General features: G+C 48.5%; 1 protein-coding gene across 2 annotated transcripts in view; it reads right to left on the reverse strand.

Annotated features, from left to right (window-relative positions):
- The window catches only part of LAMA5 (laminin subunit alpha 5), a 97,386-nt gene that overhangs the window by 49,636 nt on the left and 26,528 nt on the right, over positions 1-21,222 (reverse strand). For both annotated transcript variants that reach the window (XM_075020480.1, XM_075020473.1), the window contains exons 3-6: positions 6,934-7,051; positions 2,897-3,015; positions 2,348-2,518; positions 1,772-1,869 (exon numbers count right to left, since the gene is read on the reverse strand). In XM_075020480.1, coding sequence (XP_074876581.1) covers positions 1,772-1,869; positions 2,348-2,518; positions 2,897-3,015; positions 6,934-7,051 — 506 coding nt within the window. The remainder of the gene's footprint in view (positions 1-1,771; positions 1,870-2,347; positions 2,519-2,896; positions 3,016-6,933; positions 7,052-21,222) is intronic.

Raw genomic sequence — 21,222 nt, forward strand, 5'->3', positions numbered from 1 at the left:
CTGTTTGCACTTCCTTGCCCTGTTGCTGTCACACAACAGCATCTGAAGAGGCAGGACATGTGCAGAGGGACAACACTGCACCTCCTACTCAGACGGGTTGCACAGATTTCTGAAGAAATGACATGTTTATGACAGCTGGGGCCCGTGACAAGAAGTGACAGTGTGTCTGAGCCCCAGCTGCCTCTGCAATGCCTCTTGTCACGCAGCATTATGGCAGGTATCACCATGCTGGCTCTGTGCAACGTCAGGGCAGGAGGGCTGGGATGACTGCCCAGCAGTGCCCGCTTCAGCGGGAAGGCTGGACACAGCTGCTGCTGGAGCCTTGGAGAATGGCAGCGTTTCACCAATTACTCATTTTCTGAGCTGAAAGTATCGTATTTCTGCTGACTTCTCTGTGCTCCTGCGCTTGTTAACAGGGTACAGCAATGCCATGAGAAGTTATTCTGTTCACCCAGCATCTTTGTCCTGATGTATCCCAAGAGGCTTTACAGATGTTATCTGCTGACTGTACAAAGCACCCAAGTAGGAAATGTTTTTCCTCCAGGCAAGTGCAATCTGCTCTGGGTGAAATGCAACAGCTGCTTACGAACATGTGCTGCAACATTACAGCAGAGCTTGGGGCCAAGAACAAAAATGCCAAATGCATCCAAATGAGAGTGGAGGAGGGGAATTCTGGGAGGCAGTGACAGTGATCAGCAGAAGTGGCATTGAACAAGGGTTCCCAACTCATCTCTCCTCCCTTAATTTTCCCCTCCCTTCCTGAAGAGCCCCGAGCCATCGATACACCCGAGAAGTGTCATGGTGTTTCTATGTTAAAGAATCACTTTACGCCATGAAGCCCTTTTGCCCCAGTACACAGGTGTACTGTGCATCCAGCAAAGTCTAAAACAAAACCAAGGAACTGTACATTCAAATATTTATGAACTTCCCTTTGTCGGAGAGTTTGGCACACTAAGGCAGACTTGCTTACCAATATATCTTTGTTTTAATACTTAGCAGCTTTAACCTTGGCTGGGAGTCACTGGAATTTTATTTTAGAAGATCCAAAACCTCTACATGATCCTGATGAGAAAGAAATATAAGCTTCCCTCGTCCAGCTGAATCTACCATCCCTTTCATAAAGGCAACATTCAGGCTGCAAACAGATGGCTAAGAAGCAACACTTTCATGGTTTGAAGCAGCTCTTTGGCATTTTAAGTTGCCAAGGCGGATGGGAAGAGTCCCATGAGCCAAAATGTAACTGCTTTGCATGCTCTTGTACTTTGGCAAAGAGCAGTTGTTTAGCTACATACATAACCAATTTATGGTTCTAATGAGTAGAAGTGGGCAGTAGAGTCTCTGGTTTCTTGGGAGACCATCTATTTATTAGAGCATTGCCCCAGTTCTTAAGAAGCCACATGGGAAGCAAGAGACTTCTCTGAACAAGTTCAGAAACCAGCCCTCAGCTTTGATGAGAAACCTCCATGTTCAACAACAGTATCGGCTTTGTGCACCCCCCAATTCCAGCACTCTGTTCCCATGGGGATGGCAAAGTTGTGGGCAGGGAAACCAGACCAGGGAGCTGATCTGGCTGAAAAATAGCCTGACAAAATGTTTAATTTTTGCTACTTTGGCTGGACCAGTTTCCGATTCATTGTCAGGGCAGAGCCACAAACAACAGTGTTGGCACAATTACGAGCTCAGGACAGGACACAACTCGCACCGGTGTCTTTCATTCTTAGCACAACAATTCAAACACTTTTACACAGAACTGAGACTTTGAGAAATGTACCTGTAAGGGTCATTAGGGTCTTTGGCATCACAGACGTCTGCATGGCCATGGCAGACACAGCGCCCTCCAATGCTGATATCTTTGATGCTGTAGTAATACTAGAGAGCACAAGAGAAGTCGGCCATTAACATCTTTATGAATAAGCTTCATAACTGCCCTACTTAGGATTCAGCAGGGCTTTACCCAGTAAAATGATGTGTTGGGATATTTCCCTTACAGTGACAAGCTGGACCTCATAGGCTGCAATATCTGCCTATGCTAAGATCCACCACCACTAACAGAGTCCATTAACTACAAGCTGGGTCTTCCAGCACAGCCAGAAAGCCACATGTGACACCAAGAAATGTTTCCCAGTTTCACATTGTTGGTACTAAGCACAGTTCTTCCCAAGCAGCTTCCAGCTCCAGCCACAGCAGCAGTGGCATCTGCTGCAGATGCCTTCAGCTTGGGGAGCACAAGCACAGAGAGAGAAAATCCCCAAGGGCAACATCCAGGGATGTCTCCTCCCCAGAGGTGGCACGCACAGCCCTCAAACACTTCCACCTCATTAGCAAGAGGTATCAAGGCCTGCCTTACCCTCCTTGTCACTGTAGGGTCCCTTAAAGCTTTGCCCATCAGGTGCCCGAGCAGAGTGTTTGTCTGCAGGAAGCGCAGTCTGATGTTGGTGGCTTTCGTGAAATTCCGCAGGAGAGGAGAGTAGGAGAAGTTCATGGCTCCTGGGCGTCCATTTACCAGAGAGACAACAATCTGTGAATGCAAGGAGGGAAAAGGTCAAGTTGGATGGGACTTTGAGCAACCTGGTCTAGTGGAAGGTGCCCCTGCCCATGGCAGGGGGGTTGGAACTAGATGATCTTTAAGGTCCCTTCCAACCCAAACCAGTCTATGACTCTATGAAAACAAATCTGCATAATCCTGTGAGGTGGGAGGAGATTAATCTCTCCCTCAGCCAAACCCAATCTTTACCTCCCTTCAAGACAACGGAATCAGTTACCTACCAGTCTCATTTGGTTTAACTGAGTAGTTTAAGTGGCATCCAAAAGTCAAGAGAGAACCAATTAATAAGAGTACCTACAGTCACTGAGAAATCCTGGAAACTCCAGGGGATGAAAACGTGTAATTGCTCACCTCCCCGTTTTCTAAAGGCACGATCCGGGAGTATTCAGTAGTGCAGATGGCATGGTCATCCTTGGTGATACGATCCACAGTTTGCAGTCCAAACTTTTCAATGCAGTCCCTCTTGGAAGCTGTTCATCAACCAGAGATGAGAGCAGTAAAAGAAAAGGAACAATTCAGAGCCCTGCATTGATTTTCCCACACTGACCAACAGGAGACAAGGGTGTATACTCTTTGTTAAGCATTTACTACATACAGATTGCTTTGTATCATTAACTCCGTCATTGCTAACATACATGTACTCCACTAAAGGAGCCAGTCACTATGAGAGTAATAGGCATGGTCAGAAAATCCCCCAAATTACCTCATTGACATAAATGAAGAAAGTGACAATGGCCATTGTACCTACTGCAACCACCTGCAGAGAAACCCACTCCTTAATTTTGGCATTAAGCTCACAGTTTAACCAGCTTGAGATCTAACCCTGGTCTGAACTTGTTGCCTTGCTGGCACTGGATTTGCTACACTGCTTCTGCTGAACTGATGAAGGGCTGTTTGCTGCTAGAGCTCTGCTCCTGATGTAGGTGCTTGTACAGTCATGTTCACGTGGCTCCTTAACTTCTTGGGTAAGTCCTGAAGAGTGAGCCAGCACAGATCCACACAATGGGAGCAACCACAAACCACAGCCACCGCTGCAACACCTCCCACCAGGCAGGATGGGCACGCAGGTGTGGGGTGGGGACCTGCAGTGTTTGGGAGAGGCAGAGCAAATGCATGCAGGATGTCTCCTTCTCCCACCTTACTCTGAACTCTGCAATTGCCCTTAAACCAACACTGCAAAACAAATGCCAAAGCCGCCCAGAACCACCCCTTGGGGACAGCAATCGAGGGCTCCTGCCACTAAGTGGCAATGCAAGGCTGGCTAAAGCCAGGGGACAGGCACCACCAGGCAGTCACACTGCTGGCCCTGCAACCTGCTTTGGGGACACCGCATACCAAAAATTTCCTTGCAGCTGTAGGAATGTCCTGGCTTCCCTACGAGTCCAGCACCTTCGTCCCCAGGATGTCCAGTGTCCCTCTGCTGGCAGAGCCAACCAAACCACAGTGAACGTGCTGGGGCAGTTCAAAGACATGACAGTGCAGAGTGGCTAGCACCCACGTCTACCCATGCAAAAACTTACACAGTGCCACTCTCAGGCCACTCTCTGGGGCTGTTCCCCTGGGGAAGAGCCTGGGACAAAGGCTGCTGCTCTTTCCCACTCCCGTTTCACCTGTGCCAAGAGCTCTCAAGCAGCGTGTGCCAAAGCACGCATCGCTGCACCACTCCTGAGGGTGTTTCCACAGGGAGAAGGTGGTAGAAAAGGCAGCCGGCACAACCTGCTGCTGTGCCAGCGCTGCTCAGCTCACACAGGGAGCTGATGGGGAAATGTTAACCTAATTCATGGGAATGATCCAAAATCTGTTGCAATGTGCCTCCAGAAGGCATGCCCCTCACTCCATGTGCTGCACTAGTAGGCTAAGCCAGGCAGGAGGAACAGGAAGGGGGGAGCACAGAGAGCTTCCGCCTCCCCTGCCTTCACCTCTGGCTTGCACCCACCCACACCTTGTCTCCAGCAACGTGGCCTCACTCCACAAAACACTGTTTTGGCACCAGCAGGAGCTCAGTTGCATCCACAGGAAGATAGTGTGGAAACATTTAACATCATATCTCTGGCCGCCAAGCTTTGCTTCACCAGATGCTTTTTTAAAGGCAATTTATTCTGAAGCCTCAGACAAGGAGCCTGTCACCATTGGCTCAAGATGATTGATTGCCAGAGCACTGCCACGGCTAGGTATGGAAACAGGATGCTCAGCAAGAGCACCTCCTCAGGAAAACCAAAGAACTCCTCCAGTTATTGCAAATCTACATGACTGTGCGAGCCAGAAGCTGGGCACTCTGAGATAAAACTGAGTAACCCATCAGTCTTAAACCCCAGCAATGCTTTAAGGAAACAGCTGACTGCAGAAGCCTGCCCTCAGCGGAGAAAAGGACAGAGCCTCGCTCTGCACTATGGCTGCCTTCCCCTCCACGGTGGCACTGGCCAGCAAGGTGAAACGAAACGGGCTAATCCTGCACCTTGATCCTGCACAAGACAATGAGCTGGGGCAGGCAAGGCTCTGTAGGCCTGGATGGACAGCTGGGACCGGGCATCTTTCATGTCTTATCCCCATTTGAAACGCTGTGTGGGGAACCTTTCATGTAGATAAACACCACCATAAATCTCTTCCCAGAGGTCCTGCTTCTCCTTTGGTGGCTGAGGAAAGCACAGTGCCTCCCCACTGCGATGCGCGGAGGATTTGCATTGCTACGGTCCCTTCGGCCCTCCTCCCCGAGAAAGCCCATCAGCTGCACTGACAGATGCTTTCCACGACAGTCATTTCTTCCCTCCTCCCACAGAGCTAAGCCCAAAAGCACTTCAGCAGCCTGGCTGGGGGGCATGGGGCAGCCTGGGGAATCGAACACCTCCCATGATGAGCAGGGCTCGAGGGGCAGCGCTGAGCCGGCAGGGACGGTGTCACCCACGGCAAGGCTCGCTGGTGTCTCTCGAGAACGCTTACATTTCTGCTGACTGCTTTTAACTCTGTTACTGAACTGACCAGTGTTTTTATTAGACCACCTACAGAATTCTCCATGCCAAAAATAAACCTCCGCAAAGGACTTCTTGTACTAGCAAATCTGGCAGGTTTTGGAGCCGCCACCTCTTTATTTCCATGGGAATTTTCCACTGGGCTGTGTCACTGCATGGCACTTCCCAAGGGGGGTGGTAACAGGGCCTGATGTTGCGGAGGGAAGCGGACTGCAGACGTTACAGCGTTGCCACTACATGCAGGAAAAGCAAGCAGGGCAAGAGCTCCCCACTCAGCCCCAGACCATGCAATAACGTGACTGTAACAGGCCCCAAGAGAGGCTTCAGAGCTGGAAGGGAAATTCTCAGAGAAGATCGAAAAAGGCAAAGCAGGCAATTTGACAGCAGTAATTCCCCACTAGCACACAGCAGAGGGGAAAACATCCGCACTGAAGAGGAGCTACCATGCTAAGGCAACACAGCAGGTAAAATGTCTGCAGCACTTTCCTGCACAAGAAAAGGCCAGCAAATCTAAAGCATAGGCTGACAGGTAAGCCAGAAATATGAGCCTTTAGGGGCAGCCCAGGGCAAGGTCTCTGAGTGCTCCAAGGTCCTTCCTTGCCAGGTTTTAAGCTCTGGCTGTAGATCTTAACTCACATCTTCTCCCAATTACTGCTGCTGCTTCTGGGAGGGGCTGGTGGTTAACAAGTTCCTCCGCATCCGGCTACCCCCTAGACCCTCTGGGAGAAGAGTTTTGTAGAACCAGCTGTTTCTAAAGGGATCAGGTTTTAATCAGAGAATGGGGAAGTCAAATGCACAGACTGGATCTCGGACGCCACCCTTTCCAGCCGGCTGTCTCTGGCCCCACCTTGCACAGTGGCAGGACAGCGGTTCCCCGCCCTGCACAGGCTGTATCCGATCTCCGGTACTGTAAGTGCAAAGGGACCGTTTTCTGCCTCCAGACTTTTCTGTTACAGCAGCGACTTGGAAGCGAGCCGCTGGTTTACTTCTGGAGGAGCTGAAATACACCAGTCTGGATACAGTATGGGGCAGAGAGACAGAGAAGGGCAGGGAGGAGATGAGAAGAAATCTCATATTCCAGACCTAGATCAGCAATGCTCAACTACTGGCACTGGTACCAACTTTAGCATCCACATAGATTTGGGTGGGCACCAATAATACTTCAAAAAATACAGTTAGTCGCAGAGAGCAAAGAATTTATCCTGCCCTGAGGAGCACCACAACTTCACCCAGCTGTTCTGATCTAAGCTTCAACTCTTACAGCCTTATTGGGCAGAAGAGACAGAGGACACGTACCGCATCGCAGCAATGACACAGAAACAACTCCAAACCCAGCCTCGTACTTGCACGAAGAGCCATCTTCACTGTGGCCTCGCTACCTGGCACTAAGCTGCAGGTCTCTTGTAACACTGGCATACTTACAGGCAAAGTACTGCCAGGGCTCGTAGGTAAGGCCGAAGTCAGTAGATCGCTCCAGCACCCAGAGGTCAGGACGAGGGGAATTGGCAAATTTGATCAGGACATACGCTACGTGGAAGAGCTGAAAGGAAGGAACACAAAGTTAGTTGGCTGCTTGAGGCATCATAAAAACCAGGGAGAGCGTAGTGGTATCCAAGCTGAATAAACAAGTTTGCACTTTGCCGATCTTGCTGCTCACAAGCAGCCTGTGGAACAAAATCCTCCGTATCTAAAAGGATCGTGATATGACACGGCTGCTGGAGAGAGCCAGATTAGGGAGCTCAGCTCCCACCAGTCTGAATGCAAACAAAACACAGACTTTGTGACTACAGGCCATACTCAGGAGGTTGAGCTGGGCAACACCTTAGACTTAGCCTTGACCTGAGCAGGCAGCACTATAAACCAGCTATGAAGCTGCTCTGGGAGACTTGGCTTTTGGGTTGTTCTTAGGGCAACAGGTGACACCCTCGACTGCCAGCCTGGGAACATCCGACTGCACCTTGCACACAATATCACAAAATCCTTCTTTTTTTTTGTTTTTGAGGCTCTCCACGTGGCAGCCCTGCTTCACCCACACAACCTGTGTTTTGAAGTCGGTTGCAGCAAAGCCCCAGCACAGCTCCTCTTCCCCAGGTGCCACGGGCAGGGGAGAGCAGGAGACCCACTTGGCTTTAGCACAGCTCCAACACTGGGCTGCTCCCATTTGTCTGGACACTGATGTGTACACACACACCTGCCAAGAATAAAATAAACGTACTCTTTAAAGAGCTAAAATGTCAGTGCTAGAGAGAAACAAAAGCACCAGCAGAATTTCCCTTCCCCGGCTGGCACGGGCTCGCTCCAAGAATCCCCACTCCATCATCCTGTCACAAAGTGATATTTAAAGGCAAATAAAGTACTCTTATCAGAGAAAATTCCTAACGTCAAAAACAACCCAAAAGGGAGTCGAGCGCTTGAAAAGCAGAGATTTATAGCTCAGGAGTCCCTCCTCATACAAAGCTGGTGCTGTATAAGCATACATCCCCCAAAGACTAACAGGTATCCAGAGGGACACTTCTACAAGGGGAGGAAAAGGACAGCTCTGTGCCCTTCTCAGCCCACTCGCCCCAGCCATAACCAGCTGCAAGAGGGCCAGAACAGCAGCCTGCACCTCAGCCCTGCCCTGGCCACACACATCGCTGAACCGGAGAACGAGTACTAATAATAACATGCCTCCAAAATAGCCCTGACAATCCATAGAAGACTTTTTAAAGGGAAAAAGAGACAAGGAAGAGGCATTTAAATCTACCAAGTCATCCATAAAGCACATGTCATGTTATTGTCATTCAGACAAGGAGGGCTGAGCGCTGTTGTGAGGGTATGGAGCAAGAGGACGGGTGCAGCCCTGCGGATTGGCACCAGCTCTGTCTCCTCCTCAGCAGGACACACAGACAAGAACTTCCTCAGGCTCCTGCCGGATGCTCCTCTGGCTCCAGGGCATCCTCTCCTCCACTTATCAGGGATTGCTGTGGTTCCCACCACAGGCTGGTGGCACCTGAACTTACACCTGGGTGTAGGCTAAGGGGGCTTGAGTGAGATGCTTGGGGAAGGATTGAATTTCCAGCTTGGAAATTTGCATGATCCTAAAGCACAGCAGGTCAGAGACCATTCTCCAGCTGTGAATGGGCAGGAGGGTGGGATTTGTCGCTACTCTCAGGGTTTGCACTGGTAAGGACTGGTGCTGTCCAGAATGAAGGAATCAAAGTGGTCACCCAACACAGTTCCCTGCTGCCAAAAGACTTGCAAGCCCAATCAGGGGAGAAACAGACATCCTTTTCAAGTTGCTAAAAACTGAGGAAAAAGAGATCTAAATGCTGCCTTAATTCCCCTCTGCAACCCATGTGTTGTCAAGGCATACGAGACTAAGCTTTTTTGGAGGAGTATCATTTTCTGTCTGCTTACCCTCTCAGCAGAGCTGTTATTTGTTAGTGAAGCCCAAGAGGCTTCAGCTCAGGCAGCTGCTTTCTCTGCAGGACCAGTTCTCACAGCTTAACATCTGCCTCTTGGCATGGGAACAGGGCTGAGTACCAGCCAGTGAAGTTACACCTTCCCTCCACTGTAAATCCTCCTCTGGCTTTATTCTACAAGGAACAAATTAATGCTCCTGCTGGAATCTGGTATAGCTGGACAAAATTCACTGTGGCTCCAGCATACCTGCATGTGTTCTGGTGTCAGGCACTAACAGAGCCTCTGCTCTGAATGAACAACCACCACAAACATAAAATTAGAAATGCGAGGCACATCCCTATCTTCTGCATTTATCTTTTTGCAAAGCCAGCTACAAGTTTATAGTCAGTAAATCCCCTGGAGGTTCTGGGGGGTCTTCCTCACTGTCCAGTTTCATGCTGGAAAGAAATGTTCCTAATTAAATGTCCTCAAGTCTGAACTCGCAGGCTTCTAGCTCTCAGAAGTCCCCTGCCTCTGAAGAGCATAGGTTATGCTCCAGCCAAATTGGTGCACGGTGAGAATCAGTTTTTGCACAAACACTGAAACTTGACACAAAACCAAGCCTAGGGCTCAGTGTTTTACAAAGTGAAAACAAGAGCCAAAAAAACAATTAGTGCTGCTGGTTGTAAGCCCTGGCGTAAGTGCTCCTGGGACAGGGGAGCGGCAGGGTCAGGCAGCACGCAGGCTCATGACCCACATGAGCCCTCTCTAGCTGAAAGAAAATGACATTTCAGTACATTTTAAGTCATGGGAGATGTAGGTTTGTGCATGTACATGCATGTACGCACATTGGGCACTGGGGAAAACTGTCCATGCTTGCTGGGAGCTCTCTGAAAGGCCAGCCCCAACCCCACTGGCAGGGTTAAATATCCAAGACCAGGGCTAGAGCGCTAACTTTTTATCTTTTATTGCTTCTTTTCACAGGAAAGAACAAGAACAACTCTAGGTTCTTGCTCGATAGTGCTGGATCAGCTGCAGTGTCTCAGCTGAAGCCCAGTTCAGATACTCGTATCCTGCTCCCACTCTCAAAGCCAAACATGATTCCTCTGCTCCATGCCCAAACCTATCATTAGCACTACTGCACACTGTTGAACCGCTGCTGAATTTTATTCTGGTCATGACCACAATTTTGGGATACGAAGAAGCCAGCCAACACTGCACACCCACTCCCCTCCAGCACGTAAGGGTTAGGGTCATTCCTACAAGGAGCACAGAAAATATTCATGAGTCTGTAACCACAGTGAACCCAATCCTGGAACAGCACCTGCATCCTATTCAGAGGGTATTCAGGTATTCAGAGGGATTTTTGTCAAATCTGGTGAGTCCCCTGTCCCTCCATCCAACATTCTTCTCTTGCAGAATGTCACAGCCTGCCGGAAAAAATAAAGGCAGATTGCCTGCTTCAAGTACATATGCTGAGAAAACTCAGAGAGATACAAAGATGGAGCAGTAGCTCTAAAAATAGAGCTGGCAGAAAAGCCAGACTTTTCATTCCATGTTTAGTTCCAGTGCAGTTCTGCCCAACCAATATTGCAAGAGAAAGGGTCGGGGTTTTTCCAAAGCCTTTATTTAGATCCTATTATCAGGCAGATGAATAAAAACTTCTATGCTCCCAGGCTCTTAAGCAATTTTTTTCCCTTCTCCATGAAGGAGGTGAAGCACCAGATTTGATGCACACACTTGTCTCAAGACAAGAAGATCCCTTGCTCTCGCCACCTCTGAATGCACGCCAGGTCCAACTCAACCTTCGACCACCGCCTGGGATTTCATGAAACGAGTTTTCAGCCAGGAAATTCTGACAGGAGTATTTTAATTAGCAACCAACTTTCTTTGAAAATAGTAACATCCCTACATCTAGCTGATGTTGCTGTTAGTGGTTTTGAAGCACGTTTCCTTAGTAACAATCACTTGTGACTGCCCCAGTGCCTGGAAAGATGGAGCAAGTCCCAGAGGCAGGAGAGGAAGATGGAGATGAGGGCATTTCCTCCATCTCCCACCCACTCCATCCCTTTGCACGTTTGGATAGTGGGCAGCTTTACTCAGCACCAAAATCCCATGACAATATAATTCTGATTACTGCCCAGTGTGACAGTGCAAAGATTTGAAGAGTAAAACCAGGATCCAGAGAGGCAGGAGAAATTCAGCTGCTTTTCACGTTCTCTGCCCATCTATCCTCCTGCATAAGCAGCACATGATGGCAAACTTGCTCATTTCTCCTCTATTCCCTCTCTCAAGACACCGATTTCAGTTTTCCAGCTCTGGGAGCCACGTGTGGAAACATGACAGCAAGCTGGACCCAGCCACGTCCTGTGTTTCTTTGGTGAGGGATTTCTGGTGAAGTCTCACTGATATTCTTCCAAGGTGCCACAAAGCCATACAGTAACATCTAAGAAGCAAAATAAAACTTCAGATTGTTGTAATATTGGCAACTACATTTTGACAAACAGCAAGAGAGGCCCTTTTTTTGTCCTCTGACAAAAAAAGTACAAGCAAGGTATGTTGGCCAGCAGCTATGCATAGCTCTACTCCCAGCACTGGAGTGCGCAGGAATAGTTTATATAGTCAACCACTCTCCAATTTTCTGTAGGACAGATTTATTACTTTTGGTGTTGACTTATTAAAATAGCACCATGTAAAAACAAAGCAGTTCATCTCTTCCTAACTGCTGCTAAATATCCCCGTGTGTGGATAGCGTTACCAGCACTGTCGTATTCTTGCTTGGGATTTCCTGGAAGGATCAGATGGACCAGGCGAGCAGGTGCGGCTCAACGGCGCAGCACATGGGCAATAAATCCCACTCTTTAGGGGCACATGAGGCCTCCTGGATACGTGCAGCATGGCCGGGAGCAGTGGCCAGCCCAAAGGGCTTCGGCACACACAGAGCGGGCACCTGCAGCCTTTCGGGGCATACTGCACCCCAGTCTGGGTCACTGTGCAGCAGCTCCAAACAGCCATAAAACCTAGACCAAAGCAGAGAAAGCAGAAAAAATCCCAGATGAACCATTTCAGAATCACTGCAGAAAGTGCTTTTTTGTTGGTTTGGGGTTTTGTTTTGGTTTTTTTTTTTTCTCCCCTAGAGCTTTCAAAAGTGACCAATGCTTTTGCTTCCTCCCAAGCCCATCCATCCCCCAGGCACTGCCTTCGCCCAACACTGCGGCCACAAACCCACCTGGAAGACGTGGCAGAGGCCAAAAAGCCTGGATGAAGTTACCAGTCCACAGTGGCAAGGAAAAGCAGCTCCCTGAGAGCACAGGTCACCTCTGTCCGCAGCCCAGGCACCAGTGTTCAGACAAGCGGCTGCCCAGCTACTGTGGGCACAGTGAATGCTCATCAGGCTTGGAAACATTTACCAGTGCTGGCACCGCATCTGCTCTTCCCAGCAGTGGCAGAAGCTAAAGCTAATAAGCGATCAAGCTTCTTCGTGTACCTTTTATCCCCACAAATAAGTATGTGGAAGGTGAAAAAGCCGTGGAAAGCCAGAGAGCTTCTGACTTGCTTTGAATTTCTCTAGGTCAGTGATCTGCCCCTTTTGTATCTTTTGCCTGCAATCATTTATTCTCATTGAAGCAATGGATTTACTCATTAACAGTCTGACCATCCCCCCTGCTGAGCTTCTGCTGTCCTACAGCAGATTTCTTTCTTCCTAGCCCATACATCAGAATCCTTTATTAAAATCTCTCAAGATTTAGCTGCTGGTAAGTATGTGCCTACCTTTTATTTCCAATCACACAAGAACTATTTCAGCCCTTCCAGGCAGCAAAAAAAGGTGCTTCCCCTCCAAGCACACATGGCTTTTTATCCAGTCACTTTTTATAAAATACTCAAGTCCCTGAGACCAAACACCTCCCCCCCCCCCCCCCAAAAAAAAAAGCACAAAAGTCAGTGTTTGAAAGATGGGCATGTACCAAAACACACTTTGCCCCAATTTCCCTCTTTTGCCCACAGCACCTCCTGCCTTGTTCTCATATGTCTGTGTGTCAAGTCCTTGCTCCTAAAAATGACGTTTTTCCAAATTATTCATGCGGGGTTCCAGGGCTCTGAATGAGAAGGTCCCCTATGCTTGTATGCCAAGATTTTGATAGCCAAGTTCTAGAAACAACCACCCATCCCCTTTCACCATCTGCAGAGTCTGTTGCAACTCATCACACCCATGCTCAGAAACCCTTCAGCATGCCCCACGCCTCTCAGAGAGAAACCAGAGCTGCCTGCCCTAGTAGGTAGGTTAGCTCTTATCTTCCTCCAGAAAGCCTGGGACAAGGCAGAGGCTTGGGGACAGCAGTGTCCAGGCTGCCCTGAGCCTGCAGCTGCTCCGGGAGGTGACAGCCAGCCCCTGCCTGGCCCAGGACAGGCACTAGAGAGCCAGAGCCCTGCACAGATCCAAGCCCAATGGGAGAGGACAGAGCTGCAAAGCTGTAGCTATTCAAAGATCCCTGCAGGGCTGGGGAGAGAGGTGAGCACCGAGACTTGACAGGAGAGGGACTGAGTTTTGCACCAACCCATTTTCAAACTTTTCTCTCAAAATTCAAGAGTTTTATTGAGAGAGATCAAAGAAAACGCTCTCATGGAAACCACAGATTCGGAACTACCAGCCAGCACAAAACCTGCTTAGTGTCATAACTAACGGCAACCCAACATTTTACAATGTTATTTTCTAAACAGCCCTGTTCCCTTTCTAAGCAGCTTGGCTTAGGTGAACAGCTGATAGAGCGTTTTCCACAAAGGCTTTTTTCTTTAAACACCACTTCTGAGTAGGATTTGGCTCATTCACTAATTTCACACAGAGCACTGCTTTATCTTCACAGCATCCTCCTGTGCGAGTTGTCCCTCCCCAGCCAGTGCCACACACTCCTCCTGCCAAAAATCCTTGGGCGACCAAATCTGTGGCACTTGGCGCAAGGCAGGACAGAGCGGTGCCACCACTTGTGGCTCAACGACCCTGCACAGTGCTGAGTTGAAGATTTGGATAGCCAAGTTTTAGAAATGACCGCCAACAGGGCGGCAGCAAGAGCCTGATACGCAGCAGGTTCAGCCAGCTGACACCAAGGAGAGAAGCACGGAGGAGTATGGGCAGGACGTGGGGTTTGGGAAGCATCCCGTTAAATCCATGCCTGCCTGGAGCTGCAAACAGCAAGTGCCACACAGCTACATGTGCAGCATTCAGGGGATGTTGATGCACCAACCTGTACACGCTCAAACATGAGGTTGTGCTTAAACCCCAGCTTCTGAATTCAGCATCAGCCCTTTCTGTGTTTGCCCAACAGCCACCCACCCAAGTGTCACTTACTGGAGCCAGACGTGCCCAAGGTGGGTGCAAGTAACTGGAGGCGTCACAGCAGAGCAAAATGCAGTCAGGACAGAAGGGGATGGCTGGAATTCCTCAGGGTGAGGCTTCAGTCACTTACAGATAAGGACTTCGCCCACACTAGGCTTTCACTGTGCATTAGGAGATACCCTGCACTTGGCTGAGACGGCCTTTGCACTTTCTAGGTTGCTGGGAGAAGTGTAAAGTAAACCCTTAGAGACAAGACTTAAATATTTGTCTTTTAGCCTAAACTTGAACTAGCACACCCTCAGGGAAAGGTTAAGTAGACTCTCCTGCCACCACAATGCAGACAGCCTTGGGCACCCCATAAAGGGGGACAAATGCTGGCCCACAAGGGCAGCCCAGCTCGGGAACAGGTTGAGGCCACAGAACATGGAGAGGAACAGGTACCCCAACCAACAAGGACTGCAGCCCTCCCCAGTTGCTTTAATCCTCTTGCAAACACCAGCGAAGCCCAGCACAGTGGTAGCTGTAAAGATGCCCTTACAGCTTCCTAATGCTTTAGAGATAAGACACAGTAACTATAGTCAGGATTTCAGATTCTCAGATTATTTACCTTGAGGTGTCAATTGTCTTTGACCGTTAAATGCTTCTAGGAGGCTTCTGGGAATTCTTTTGGGAGTCAGGTGTTCTGGGAAAATATCTGCATCATAATTAGTCGCTGGCAGGAGGAGTGGCAGTTCATACCAGGATCTTCCTCCCAGTGAAATATGGTATTACTTGAAAAGAGGGGTAAGGAAAAAAGTGGCTCAAAGAAGAAAAATGGAGAATCCACATCAGTCTCTGGGCTCACGGAGGCACAAGGTGCACTAACAGGTAGGCATCAATGGCCCCCACTGTGAAGTAACATGTGTTTGTGCTGTGCTGTCTGATGTGCAGAAGCAAAGAAGCCAAACTGCCTGCAAGCAGCTTCGTGTAGATAAGTCAGCAATGAGCAGATGCCCCAAAAACGCTTGGTATTGTAGAGGAATTTAACTGACATCACTCAAATCCAGACAGCTAAATAAATCCAGCCACCTACATGATGATGGCTTTGAGCAGAAAAAAATACCACATTGTTCTCTAGACTGATTTTCAAAGGCCCTTGGTCCATTGCTTTAATTCTCCTCCTTGAACTAACAGGAGTTTGCGACTAATTTTAGCAAAATGAAAACTATACCAGCAAAAACTCTAGTAATCCCAAAACATACAGAAAAATGTGCTTTTCTATAAATGGAAAAATCAGGGAGTTCCTGCTTGCTAATACTAACTGGTGTGCTTGCATCCTAAATCTGAAATTGCTAAGAAAAAGCATGACTTGAGGGATGTAATCTGGCAGCAGTATTTTGAGAGAGCAAGAAGCAGCAGTCTTTTCAGGGAGCTGTCAGTTCACAGGTAGGGAGAGTATATATATATATTTTTTTTAATTAATGGGAAAGAACTGACTCAGTTTTTAATGCCAACTAGACTTCAACAGGCTAATGGGAAAAAAAATAAAATCTCCTTGGAGTGCCCTGCCCTCCCACGGCAAATTTTAGACAACGAGCAAATCTCACCTGGGAGGACATGGCTGGTCCCCATGCCCAGATGAAGGGCTCATTGACTCACAGTGAGCTCCAGCATGACACTGCTCTGCAAATAAGCCTTTTAGGTCCACTTCACTCTGCATCGGTCTGGGTCATTCTCCAATGCTCCTGTTCACATGAACAACCTCCCTCATGAGCAGCTCACCCCAATGCTGCCTTTGCTCAGAGACAATCTTACACTGGTATTTCAAGAACATCAACTGGTTGTGAAGGAAGACTTGTAAAAACAGACAATACACCCGTACAAAGTACAGGATGGCATAGTACGATGCCACAACCTCTCCCCACATGGCTAAAATCCCCTATCTATCCATTACTTCTTGCTGTGCAGAGGAGAGAAGGTCCAACTTTAGAGAAAAACCTGTCCCTCTTTTCTTCCCCAGTGACTGACCATCTCTGCGCAGCAAGCACTAGCACGGCTGGGAGGAGAGCCCATCCCAGCCCCTACGTACTGCCAAACTGTCCCGTCAGCTGTAGACACAGTCTGCAAGGCCTCTCCCTGGGCATCCACTCCTGGGACACAGACAGAATGGGCTTGAAGTCAAAAGTTGTAATACTTTTAGTAATGATGGCCCCGCCTGGTACCTCCTGTTTATCAACATGCAGTCTAACAGGGTAGAAACTATGGCCTTGAGCAAGAGGAAAAGAAAGAATCCCATTAAAAGACCATGTTCATCCCTCTACCAGCCAAGGACAACGTCACCATGAGAGGATTTCACCAAGAGTTTGCCAGTCAGAGCTCAGCACTGCTCCTCCTCTTTCTCATTTCCTCTGAGTATAATTTAACAGCTCTCAGTTAATTTGGTTAACTGTTCACCCAGCTGCAAGCATGCTGAGGTACAGAGAATAAAGTGTCCACAGTCACAGATTGTTTGCTTTTAAAACATATAGAAGGAATCCGTGACTTTGGCAGCAATCGCGACAAAAGCAAGTCATTAAAACATGGCACATTCCAGACCCAGATGTAGGGGCACAGCTGTCAGAAAGTGCAGGTCTGCAGTCCAGCACGGCTCAAAGCCTCTGGTGTACTCAGGTCCTGCAGGCTCTGCCCATGCTGCAGCCTGTTCTCCGTGAACCTTCCTGGGAAGAGGCTGGGGAGAGCAGAGGGGCTCTTCTGCACAGCTCCTCTAATTCCCACTCTTGCAAGCCACTCAGGCAGGCACAATACAGCTCACAAGATGCAAAGTGTTTGTGTCCTTATAAATAAAAGTCTAGGCGAAGCAGAGCTGCCTCCCCCAAGCCAAAGCTCCCACACAACCAAGGAGGAATTTCAGCATGCACTGGGCCAAAATTCCTCAACTTCCTCCAAACAGCAAACAGCTCCACACTGAGAAATCTGGTCTGACCTTTCATACCACTTTATTTCTTCTGTTCCACAATTAAAAAGCAGCAGCAGCACTGCACGGCCACCAATTTTTGCACAATTTCTCTATGGAAACAGTGTGGGCCACTGAAGATCAGCTTGGGAGTGCTGAAGTAAATCACTGTATGGCACAGTATGTGGCACCTACATTGTACTGCTGACGTCTAAGCTCAGTGAACACCGTTTGTGGTTAAATTACACCCCAATAAAGACAGGGTGCCTACCAATGCAGAACCCCTGAAGGCATTTCAAGCCAAGCTAAGAAATTGGCACAGTCAGAAAGGAGAGTCTGCTTGGTTCGCAGTTTGGGTCCAAACTGAGCAGGAAGGTAGATAGCCCAGGCTCTCTCTCAAGCTCCTGTGAGATGTAATGCTCAGCAATTTTTAAAACCTTCCTTCAAGAAAAGATTTTTGTTTGAAAGTGTCTTAAACCCTCTGGAGCCAGCATGACCCTGCAACCAGTTCCTGTGGCTCATTGTATCTCCCCGTCATCACTCTGCCTTCAACACCTCCCAAACTCAGGCAGTTAGAGAAAAAAACCTGCAATGCAGACAGACAGGAGACCTCTCTCCGTTGGGTGAACAAATCCCTAATGATACAACACTGACTTCCCAACAAGCTGGGGTGGGAGGCTGGAAAATCAAGACAAAATGCACAGTGATGAATTTCTCCTCTTTGTAGAGGTGTCAGACATCACAAGATGGATTTGTGGAACAAAAATGCAGGGGAGGAAAAGCTGAGGAGGGTACATGAGAGACCTTGTGATTTAGGCCAGGCATAAGAGCAAAATCCTTTAAATGGACTAAGATAAAAACCCATAAAAATTCAGTGAAGTAATATACATGATGTCATACAGCTCTGAACATAACGAACTTGTATTTAACAGGTAGCCCAAGTTATACTAGAAGCTGTTTCAGGTAAATCACAAGCCAAGCTGGCTGTGCAGAGCAGTTGGTGAGAAAAGTTAAGCATTCTGACTGGCAAGAAGTTTAGACTTCCTGTAGCTTTCCAGTCTGCCAGGTCACCGGTATTCTCTGAAGTGCATTATCTCTCCTTGCAGGGTTTACTGCAGCCTTTTATTGTCATCTTATCTCTAGCCTCTTCCTGTCCCAGCTTCAAAAAGAACATTTAGCATCACAGAACAACAGGGGGAAAAGTATAAATATCAAGCATATATATACACCAGCCCAAACCTTTGGCAACCTGGCTATCCAGCACACTTGCATAGGCAGGATGGGGTTTTGCATGCAGAGATGAGGAGAAACAATCTCCCCCAGCTGAGGAGGACAGGATAACTATGAAATTCCCACAGCGCCTTAAGTGCAGCTTGGTAAAGTGCAGGTCAAACCAGACAGACCTATCTGCAGCTGATCACTAATGTGAAGCTAGGCAGCATCCGCTGGGTTCATGGGAGGAGGGGAAAAGGCAAACACACCTCAGCTACGTTTGTGCCAGGAGCGTAAAACATGGTCTACTCTCGGGTACGATGGACTAATTAAGCAGCCTATCCGCAACCTGTGTTGCAACACTTTTACGACAAAAACCACGTAGCAGTTGTATTTGTGAGAGTGCACTGAAAAGTGTTTCCAAGGAGCTAGAGAAAACAACATTCTCTGTCTGGCTGAGGAGACCACGTCCCAGAAAAGACCTTGTCTATGGACAACATGCATTTATGACTACTGGGAGAAATCTCCATATCCGTCAGACCAGCAAGATGGATCCCAGTGGCAGGCAGCCCTCTCCCTCGATAGCCCAGCAGGATGCACACGCCTGCAGGGGCACAGACCCGCAGCAGCAGTTGGGCACCAACAAGATGCCTTGAAAGGCACCTGAGCTGCCCCACTCAGCAATGTGCAAGACAAGCCCTGCAGCCCTACTCCTCTGCCGTTGTTTTTTTTTTTAAACAAAAACAACAACCCCCCCCCCCAAAAAAAAACCCAAACCAAAAAGCCCCAAACTCCCTGGTCACAGCACCTCCCACATAGGCCGGGGCTCATGAGTCACAGCCACAACCAGAGCCCAGCCTGCCGCTATGGGATTTTTGCGCAAGCCCGTATCTGTCCAGGAAGAGCGCGGTTATGACACCAGAGGCTCCATTCAAGACAAACGTAATCTCCCGAGATAAGGCTTGTCTGTGGTGAAAGGAAATTGGCTGCTTTGTTTCAAACCAGACCTCCATTGTAAGTACCTTTTTGCATACGCTCGCATCTCCTCTGCTAAGCTGCACAGCCCAGTGGGTCAGCACTAGGGCTCGTGCAACAGCAGAGCCCCAAAATAAATCACTGCAGCGGGCTCCCTGCCAGCACAGCCGGCAGCAGCAAGGGCTGCGGTCTTCTGTGAAACAGCCCTCCATGGGACTGACTTAATTGGACCCTTTAGACTTCCTTCACATTTCCAAAAGAGGCCACTGTCCCCCATCACTATTTGCTCATCACAGCAGCAAACTCAGGAGCCCCATCCATCAAAGCCTGATGCTAATGAAGACCAGTAACCAATTAGCAATCCTCCAACTGCCTCATCAGGGGTTTCTGAAACCTAGATGTGCTACAGGGTGTTCACCTACTCTGGCTACACTGCAAGTTTCTTGCAAAGCGGCTTTGAGGTCATCCAGGCTATTCAAGTTTTGTGTTATTTTTAGGGCTCTAAATTATGTAGGGATATCCGGGAAGACTTCACAGATCTAGTCCAATTCCCACAGAGTGCAAGACCAAATTGCTCACAAACTCATTTTATCCTCAAGGGTTTTTTCTTAATGTTTGGCTTATGCCCTCCTGCTTTCATCGGTATTTTAATTCTTTTAAAAAAGTTCTTATTAAACATTATTTAAAAAGGAAAAATATGCTGCAGTCTTTGTGGGCAAAACAGATATTTTAAAGCATTTCCCACATTGGGAATGAAGGTCTAGAATGTCTGAAAAGTCCACTCACATCCTGCTTTTCATGTTAGCTTTGGGCTGCTACCATAGAAAACAGCGGAGAAACAAAAATGGAGACATCTTTAAAGGTACATAGGCAGGAGAGAGCACAATGACTACAAGTTAGCCTTTGCAGAGATGGCAGTTACAACACAAACATTTAGTAACTCACCCCACTCCACAGGCAGCATGCACATCCATTCCCACATGGGTATCTGTGCCTCCTTACGTCCCCAAACAACACATGGGCTGCACGAGAGCCGTCCATCCCAGCTGCAGAACAGGGACCGCATCAGAGACCTGGGAGAAACCTCAGCTCTGTGGCTCAACCACCTTCCTGCCTGCTGGGCTACTCCTTCCTTCCCTGTCCGAGAAATACTTCAGTTCCATTTTCTAGCTCTGCTCTTTCTCTTTCAATCATCGCATCTCCCAGTTGGGGCTCATGCTGGCTCATACTCCTTTGAATTTCAATTAGGCCATAGCAAAATTTTCCTATTTTCCTCTCACACCACAAATTATCATCTACAGCATCAGCCACTGCTGTTCTGCCCCAAGGGCTTATTCATGGATGCACCCTGATTACAACACCACTTTCATGAGCTGATTTAGATCGTGGGTTGTTGTTAATCATCAGTGACAGCCCTCTCTGCCCATCTCTGTCTTTCCAAGAGGATTCCCTTGGATCTAGATGCTGCCATTGCAGTCCCTGGCATCATCATCTCAGTAGGAGCCCCAGCTGGGTGCAGCTACTACAGACAGCAACTCTTGCAGATGCCTTAATTTCTCTCCTCTAACTCCACGCACCTTCTTGACCAAAGAGGGAAACTATGTGCCAAACTTCAGCAACTTAATTACCTAAGATTAGCCAGAGTAAGTGCAAGGTGGTGCCCTGCAACCCTTCTATTTCTGGAAGTGCCCTGGCCATGCTGGCCTCGCCAAGATCACTAGAAGCATGCAAGCTAGAGCATCCTTGCTAAGAGCAAAGACAACACTGGCAGAGAAGACAATACTCCATCACTGGAATTCACCCCTCCTCCTCTTAATTCAAAATAGCCCCATCACTGGCTCACCAGGCTCACTCCAGAACTTGACTGCTCTGGGGT

Source organism: Buteo buteo, chromosome 2, assembly GCF_964188355.1.
Source record: "Buteo buteo chromosome 2, bButBut1.hap1.1, whole genome shotgun sequence".
Lineage (NCBI taxonomy): Eukaryota > Metazoa > Chordata > Aves > Accipitriformes > Accipitridae > Buteo > Buteo buteo.